This window comes from Rhinatrema bivittatum, chromosome 19 (genome assembly GCF_901001135.1).
Source record: "Rhinatrema bivittatum chromosome 19, aRhiBiv1.1, whole genome shotgun sequence".
NCBI classification, from domain to species: Eukaryota; Metazoa; Chordata; class Amphibia; order Gymnophiona; family Rhinatrematidae; genus Rhinatrema; species Rhinatrema bivittatum.
This window is the reverse complement of record NC_042633.1, coordinates 38,948,892-38,956,816: the sequence shown is the minus strand read 5'-3', so window position 1 is coordinate 38,956,816 and position 7,925 is coordinate 38,948,892. Positions and strand designations below refer to the sequence as shown.

Here is a 7,925-nt window from a genome sequence, read left to right as displayed (position 1 = left end):
GTCACTCTGACTGCTGAGGGTAACTTTTTTTTGGTTCTAATTTCCTTCCAACCCCTGCCATTGATGCAGAGGGCAGAGCTGGGGCTGCATAAATAACAGCCGTCCTAAGGCAAAACCCGAGCCTGCTTGCTTCTCGCACCCAGTCCCTTGCTCCCCCTCTGTGCCGCAGCACGATAAGGAGAACTGCAGAGCCCCCTTTGCCGTCACAGACCGTCTGGCAGGATGGGGAACAGACGCATCTCACTGCTGCTGGGTAAGACACCGCTTTTACCGTTCAGGAAGGAAGAGGGGTACGGTGAAAGGGGCTACAGAGAGCCAGCTGTACCCGGGACTGGGGCCGCTCCCTGTCTCGGGTCTGTGGGAGGGGGGAATGCCTAAGCTTACTTTATGATGCTTTCACAAAACAAATAGCAACAGAAAGCTGGAACATATAAGGTAAATATTTAAGACACAGGACTTCAGATCATGGGGTTACTAGCTGAGGGCCTTGGGGATTGATCCTCGGGCCGGTTCTTTTCAAGATTTTCATGAGCGATGCTATAGAGAAGGGTTGAGGAGATAGGTTCGTCTTTTTGCCAACGACACCAAAATCTGCAACAGGGTAGAACAGCCAAGAAGGTATGAAACACATGAGAAGGGACCTTGCGAAGCTCAAGAAATGGTCTAAAGTTTAGCAGCTTAAGATTTTATGCCTAAAAAAAAAAATAAAATGCAAAATTATGCATCAGGAGTGAAATTCTTCTAAGCAGAAAGTAAGAGCAGGATATGGGGGTGATGTTATTTGATGATCTTATGGTGGATAAAGTGACGGTAAAAGCCAGAAAGATGCTTGGCTGCACAGGGAAGGAAGGGTCAGCAGGAAAAGGGAGGTGATGCTGCCCCTGTAGAGTCCCTGGTGAGACCTCACTGGGAATACTGAGCACAATTCTGGAGACCCCACCTTCAAAAGGATAGAAACAGGATGGAGTCGCTCCAGAGGGAGGCTGCTAACATGGTCAGTGGTCTTCATCCTAAAGCACATTTATTTAATTTATTTATTTAAGGTTTCTTATATAACCGAGGCACCGTTTGCAAAACATAACCTCGTTCACAATGTAACATAACTTAGCAACAGGCTTTACAATAATAACATTAACAGGGGGAGTGTTAACAGGGGTAGGAGATAATACAGGACTTATATACAGGAATTATATACAAATGTACATGTTCGTTTTAACAAGGGAGTTAAAACAAGGCAGTGAAGAAAATTAGCAGGGGGAAGTAAAAGATGGATGGGAGGAGGAGGAGAAAACCTACAGGGGGGGGGGGGAAGGGAGAGAGTTAAAGATCTAAACATGGGGAGAGAGTTAAAAGATCTAACATGATGCACCCTGGAGGAGAGGGGAGATAGGGGAGATAGGATAGAGACATTAGGAAGGGAATGGTGAATAACAAGTAAAATGTCATAATTCCTCTGTATCTCTCCATGGTGGAGCCCGCACCTTGAATACTGTGTACAATTCTGGTCACCGCATCTCAAAAAAGATACAATTGCAATGAGAAGGTACAGAGAAGGGCTACCAAAATGATAAGGGGAATGGAACAGCTCCCCATGAGGAAAGACTAAAGAGGGTAGGGCTGTTCAGCTTGGAGAAGAGATGGCTGAGGGGGGGATATGATAGAGGTCTTTAAGATCATGAGAGGTCTAGAACGGGTAAATGTGAATCGGTTATTTGCTCTTTCGGATATAGAAGGACTAGGGGCACCTCCATGAAGTTAGCAAGTAGCAATTTAAGACTAATCGGAGAATATTCTTTCACTCAATGCACAATAAAGCTCTCTGAATTTGTTGCCAGAGGATGTGTTAGTGCAGTTAGTGTAGCTGGGTTCAAAAAGGATTGGATAGTTCTTGGAGGAGAAGTCCATTACCTGCTATTAAGTTCACTTAGAGAATAGCCAACTGCCATTAGCAATGGTTACATGGAATAGACTTAGTTTTTGGGTACTTGCCAGGTTCTTATGGCCTGGATTGGCCACTGTTTGGAAACAGGATGCTGGGCTTGATTAGACCCTCAGTCTGACCCAGTATGGCGTGTTCTTATGTTCTTAAGTTCAAATATCTCCAAGGTTTCCCTGCACAGGAGCTGAGCCTCTTATCAATGGAAAGGAGGCACTAGAACTAGGAGGGTCATGGGATGAGGTTGAAAGGGCTTAGACTCAGGAGTCCAACAAGATCAGGAACAGGCCACACAGAACATGAAGACCTGAAGCAAGGGCGACGAGGGAGTGAATGAGGAGCTCTTTTTTATAGGGCTTGAAGACGGTCATCATCAGGTAGTGCCCTCAGGCTTTTCCCGCCGCAGGACCTTTAAATCCAAAGAAGAGGCATGCGGCGCACCTAGAGAGCTCCGTGAAAGTGAAGCAGGAAGTCTGTGGCGGCAGCTGCTGGAGCCACAAATAGGCGGCGTCCCATTGCAGCGGGATGGCGCAAGAGCGTCTCCCTGCCACAAAGAGGAGACAGTAGCACAGCACTGGGCAGGGAGATGATGGCCCTCCAGGCTGCAAAGTGCAGAAGCATGTTGCTGGGGGTAAGAGGGCTGCTCATGGGCCCGACTGTGAGCGGCCATCACAATAAGTACTGTATGTTTTGACTTTTGTTTTATTTGTCTTTTTATGTTACGTTTTGGATTCTGTTTTAAATTTCATTTGGGATTATGTACCTCATTTTGAAAGATTTTATTGTAACTGAGCTATAATAAATGATTACATTTATTTAATTTTATTTAAAATATTTCTATACCGGCCTTCATGAATGGGATTCATATCAGGCCGGTTTACATGAAACAAGGGAAAAACCAAGTAACTATAAATAAGAAAGGTCGAAACAATCAAAGTTACAATGGGCAAAACAGAACAATTCACTGCTATAATTTTAATTCTAGGGTATAAATATGTTTTTGTTGGGGGTAATGTTATTATCTATTTTATTGTATAATTAAGGTTTTATTTTGGGGGTTTTTTTGTATTTCTGTTTTTCATTTTATTGTTCATTGCTTTGGAGGATTTTATTGTAAAACCTGGAAAGCGATTCATAAATGTTATAAGCAAATAAAAATTGGAAAGCAATTAAGTTTTTTTATAAATAAATAAAATGTATATGACTGGGGAACAGGCAGTGGCAAATACCAGTGAAGAGGATGAGGATGCTGGCAGGAGGCAGGGGCAGATGGGGGGGGGGGGGGGCAGATAATGTGAAGGGCATCAGGCAGGGGGGCAGGAGGTAGATGCTTGGGAAGAAGCAGGGGGCGATACGGTGAAGGGGGTGAAGACATGGGACAGATGAGGGAAGAGGCAGGGACAGAAGTAGAGGGTTTGGTTAGAAAAAGGGATAAATGCAGCAGAATGGGAAAGGAGGAATTACAGGGACGAGGACTGATCTAGAGGTGGAGGAACAGGTGCAGGGATGGGAAACAAAAGGAATGAAAGTATAGAAGTAGATAAATGGAGAGGAGTGAAAGAGAGAGATGAAGGATGTGAGAAGAGCTGCAGAGGAGAGATGCCATGGAGGAGGAAGAGATGGAAGTTGAGAAGAAAAATAGAACAGAAAGCAGCTGGGGATCAGATACAGGATGGCAGGAGAGAGAGAGAGAAAGGAACTGTGATGGAGGAGGTAGGAGAGGACTGGAGATCGTAGGGAGGAAAGGGCAAGGATTGGGCAGAGGGAGAATGGACCCGTGATGGAGGGAAAAGGGGAGAGAGGAGTGAGGATGGTGGGAAGGGAGAGAGGACAGAGTATGGGGCAGAGGGAGAGAGAGAGAGAGAGGACTGGGGATGCGGAGTGAGAAAAGAAAGGGCCCTGAATTTGGTGGTGGTGGTGGTGGTGAGGGAGGGGAAGGAACACAGGGAGATCATGGAGGAGAGAAGAAAAAGGAGGCGAAATGGGAAGAGGAGAGAATGCAGGAAGAGATAAGAGGAGGAGGAAAGCAGGAGAACAGAGAGATTAAGCCCTCTGGGGCAGGGGAAATACCTACAGTGCCTGAATGTAATCTGCTTTGAAGTGCAATATAAATAAAAACAAAACCACGTACAGGGCAGATTATAATAAACTTTTTTTCTTTCTTCCTCTTTTTTTTTTTCTCCAGGTATCTTTCTCCTTGCTTCTCCTAGGCAGTATGGACTTAGCTACAGCAGCACAGGTAAGAGCTGGCATTTCTTTCTTTATTTAAAAGATTTTCTAACCCGCACTGCTCACAAAGTCAAGGCAGGGCACAAACAGAGGCGCCCGTGAACAATTCGGACATAAAATGCGCATTGGTCGGTCGATTCGTTTCATTCATTCTCACGAATGGGCGGTGGTGGGAGCGCAAAGCTGATGGGCACGCGTGCGCCTAGGTAGGCAGCTAAGCTAAAAAGAAACGTCTTTCAAGGGAACGGAAGAGGGATCCGGACGAAAACGGAAACTGCACAAGGAAAACGGGCAAGTCGGGTGCAAAGCGAGAATCTGAAAAGAAGCTCTCGCGGTGGGAAGCAAATAATAAAAACATTTTCAGGTACGTTCGAAGTAAAAAAAAAAAAAAAAAATGCGAGGGAGTCGTTTGGACCAGGGATCAAGGGGTAAAGATGAGAAAGCCATAGCGGAGAGACTGAAATGAATTCCTTGCTTCGGTCTTCACTGAGGAGGAAGCTTGCTGGGCAGACTGGATGGACCATGTGGTCTTTTTTTTTTTTCTGCCGCCAGCACTGTGTCACCTACATATAAGTAATAGAGTTCAGGCGATTGTAAATATAAAATGCTCAGCAAGTATACCGAAAAACCTCCCGGTGAGGGGAGAAAAGCACCGACGACCCGAGTACACCAGCAGTGTCGCAGAACTATTAAAAAGATGACTTTATTAACATATTCCACACAATGAAAGGAAACAAAACAAACCAAAGAGAATGTATAATCTCGCCACGCCACTAACAGAGCTCCGTGTTTGAGGAAATAACTGTAAATAAACCGCACGTCATTAGGCACGACTTACCTTTGGGTGCCCTGCAGAGACCCGCAATAGCTCCCAGCGTGTGGGACTCCTCCTGGGGAGGGACCTTTGGGGGTAACCTGATTAACTAAACCTTAGGTAAAAGGTGAAAAGCTTTGTTTTACGCAGGCACGGTAATAGCATTTCAGAATTCAGAAGGCCCAGACCATCGTCTCCTTTAACTTAAGCTATAATATCCTTCCTTGCTCTCGCTGTTGTTGGTTTTTTTTTTTTTTTTTATCCCAATGGATGTTGTGTATAGCTTCTCTGTCTTTAAGACATAGCCCTCTACACCATCCAAAGAAAGAGACAAGAAAATAATATAGCTGAGCCCTGCAGTACCATATAGACAGCACTTAACCCAAAGGCGGACACTCTCGATGGCGTAGATAAAATGAGACACGATCGAGAAAGCTTGAGGCCCTGTTCAGTTCAGTAACGTGCATAATCATGCATTTGGGGCACAGTGATCCATGGAGTAGTATAAGCAGGGTGGGCGAGACGCTGATACGTCCCAGACAGGACAGGGATCCCAGGGTGCACATATCTCATGATCTCAAGGTGCCAAAAGTGTTTGATACCTTTGGATATCCCAGAGGGGATCCTAGAATGCACAGGAGAGGCACGACCAGCGGGAGAGAAAGTGTTAATGCCTCTGTGTAGGTCACTGGTGATCATACATGGAAACTCTCCGGAGTTTTCCCAGGGAATCTGCATCAATTGCCGGGTCTCTGGGAAAACACTAAAAAGCTTCCAGCCACTCCACTTCAGTAAAGCCTGCAGGTAGGGGAAAAATAAGCCTGGAGCACAAACACTGCAGGCTCAGGTCCCAAACTCCACGTTATGAACACCAAAAAGCTCCTCCATGCGACTTCAGAGTTTTTCTCTCTTGTGTTACAGATATTAACGAATGCCTGGTACCCCAGCTGGTAGACTGTGGTCCTTACGCGGAGTGCAAGAATACACCTGGAGGTTACCACTGCAGTTGTGAGCAAGGATTCAAAACCAAATCCAGGGCGGAGCAATTCAAGAATAAGAATGAGACAGTCTGTGAAGGTAAGATGTCTGCTGAGAAGCAACAGACACGGCACGACTAGCGGTCGGTCTAATGTCCATAAATTCCCAATGCATCCTCTACCTTAGGATCAAAGGGTCAGGGATGGTGCCTTGGCTTTTCCAACTGGCCGATGGATTCATGAAGGGCAAAGAGCAAATGCTGTTTCGCTGCACTTTGGGACTTGCTGTGAGCTGAAAGTGAAAATAAAAGTCCAAAACCAGAGCAATAGGGGTATTTTTGGCACTGCCTCATTTAAGACGCCGGCCGTCCGGATGGTTTTGTGGGGAAGTTCTATAAGATGCTGAGGGATCGGGTATCTTCCCCATGGCTCCTTTTCCATGTGCAGTTCCTGGAACAGCAATCATTCTCACCCCATGCCAATAAGGTCCTGATTACGCTTGTCCCAAAAAAAAAAAAAAGAGCAAAGATCCTCTACAACCGAGCTCTTATCGGCCAATATCGCTGTTGAATTCTGACGTTAAGTTACTCACCAAAATCTATGCAGATCGCCCCTGCATGTGTTGTGCCTGCGTTAGTGGGGGATCACCAGGTGGGTTTTGTGTGCGGGGGCCGCAGTCTGTCTTATTGCGCGATGGGCTTTGCCCGGGCGTGGCTCGTTGGATTAACCTTCTCTGCTGATCAGCTTTGATGCCGAGAAGGCCTTGGACCGCGCTGCTTGGGATTATCTAGTCTTTGTTTTGGAGCAGTTTGGGTTTTTTTGCGGCGCATGGTTACGTGTGGTCTGCCTCCTTTATTCAGAGCCGAGCGCTCAGATTCTAATTAATGGCTCTCTTACGTCTGAGTTTTCATTGCGACGCGGCACACGACAAGGTTGAAACCGTTATTGTGGGTTATCCAACAACACGAGGGGATGTCCAGTATTCCAACTGGGACTGCTACTTTCAAGGTGGCGGCCTTCGCGGATGATTTGCTTGAACATCTTAGTAGCCTCATGGCCTCTCTGACCGCGCTGATGGAGGAATGTATGTTTTTTGGCTCTTGTACGGGATTTAAAATTGAACATGGCCTTCCCAGAGCATTATCAGTTGGATTGGGAAAATAAATACCTTATTTCACTGTCCATGGGAATGCTTCCACATACAGAGTTTCTGGAAATGTGTCATGCAACCAGTAATACTGCAATCCTCCTCTCCTGCTCTTTGTATATTGAGTTTTCTAGATAAATAAATATTCGTTGGGAGATTTCATACATTGCTCATATTTTCGGTTGACCAAGAAATGTATCCTTTACAGATGGTCAGGCACTTTCCATCGGGGAATGGTATAATCGAGTGGGTGGGGGCTGTCACTATGAACATGGAAGGACTGTGCTATTTTTCGTCAGATTTGGACCCCCCTGCCAGAGGGATCTGCAGAACCTGCTGAAGCATGGGGTGGGCGGGAGTTACCCCAGTAATACACAAGTGCTGCTGTACTGTCTTGATCAGTGGTTTGGGTTTCCAGTGTTAACTGAGTGGGTTTGTTTCCTGTGGGATGATTTAAAACTAATGACTCTGTGCTCGCCGTCCCACTGTTATTTGACTGAATTATGCCAATCAAAGTACTTAAACTTATAAGAGAGTTTCTTAATATTGCAGATGAGAACGAGTGCCGGATTTCGAGTTCCTGTCCCTCAAATTCATTCTGTAGGAACACCATTGGAAGTTACTTCTGTGAGTGCAAGGAAGGCTACGAGTCAACGTCTGGAGAAAGGAACTTTACCGGTGGAGAGACACAGTGCAAGGGTATCCATGTGGGCCAAAAGAAAAGTTATTTGCATCCTATAACAGGGGAAACAGTTACACCACATGTTTAGTAACACGCAGGCCAATATTAAAAAAAAAAATCCCTCAACAGATAACTTATCC

General features: G+C 45.7%; 1 protein-coding gene across 1 annotated transcript in view; it reads left to right on the top strand.

Moving 5' to 3' along the window:
* The first annotated feature begins 222 nt into the window (after positions 1-222).
* LOC115080606 (adhesion G protein-coupled receptor E3-like) overlaps positions 223-7,925 on the top strand; it is a 28,199-nt gene continuing 20,496 nt past the window's right edge. The window contains exons 1-2 of the mRNA XM_029584873.1: positions 223-253; positions 4,122-4,175. Coding sequence (XP_029440733.1) covers positions 223-253; positions 4,122-4,175 — 85 coding nt within the window. The remainder of the gene's footprint in view (positions 254-4,121; positions 4,176-7,925) is intronic.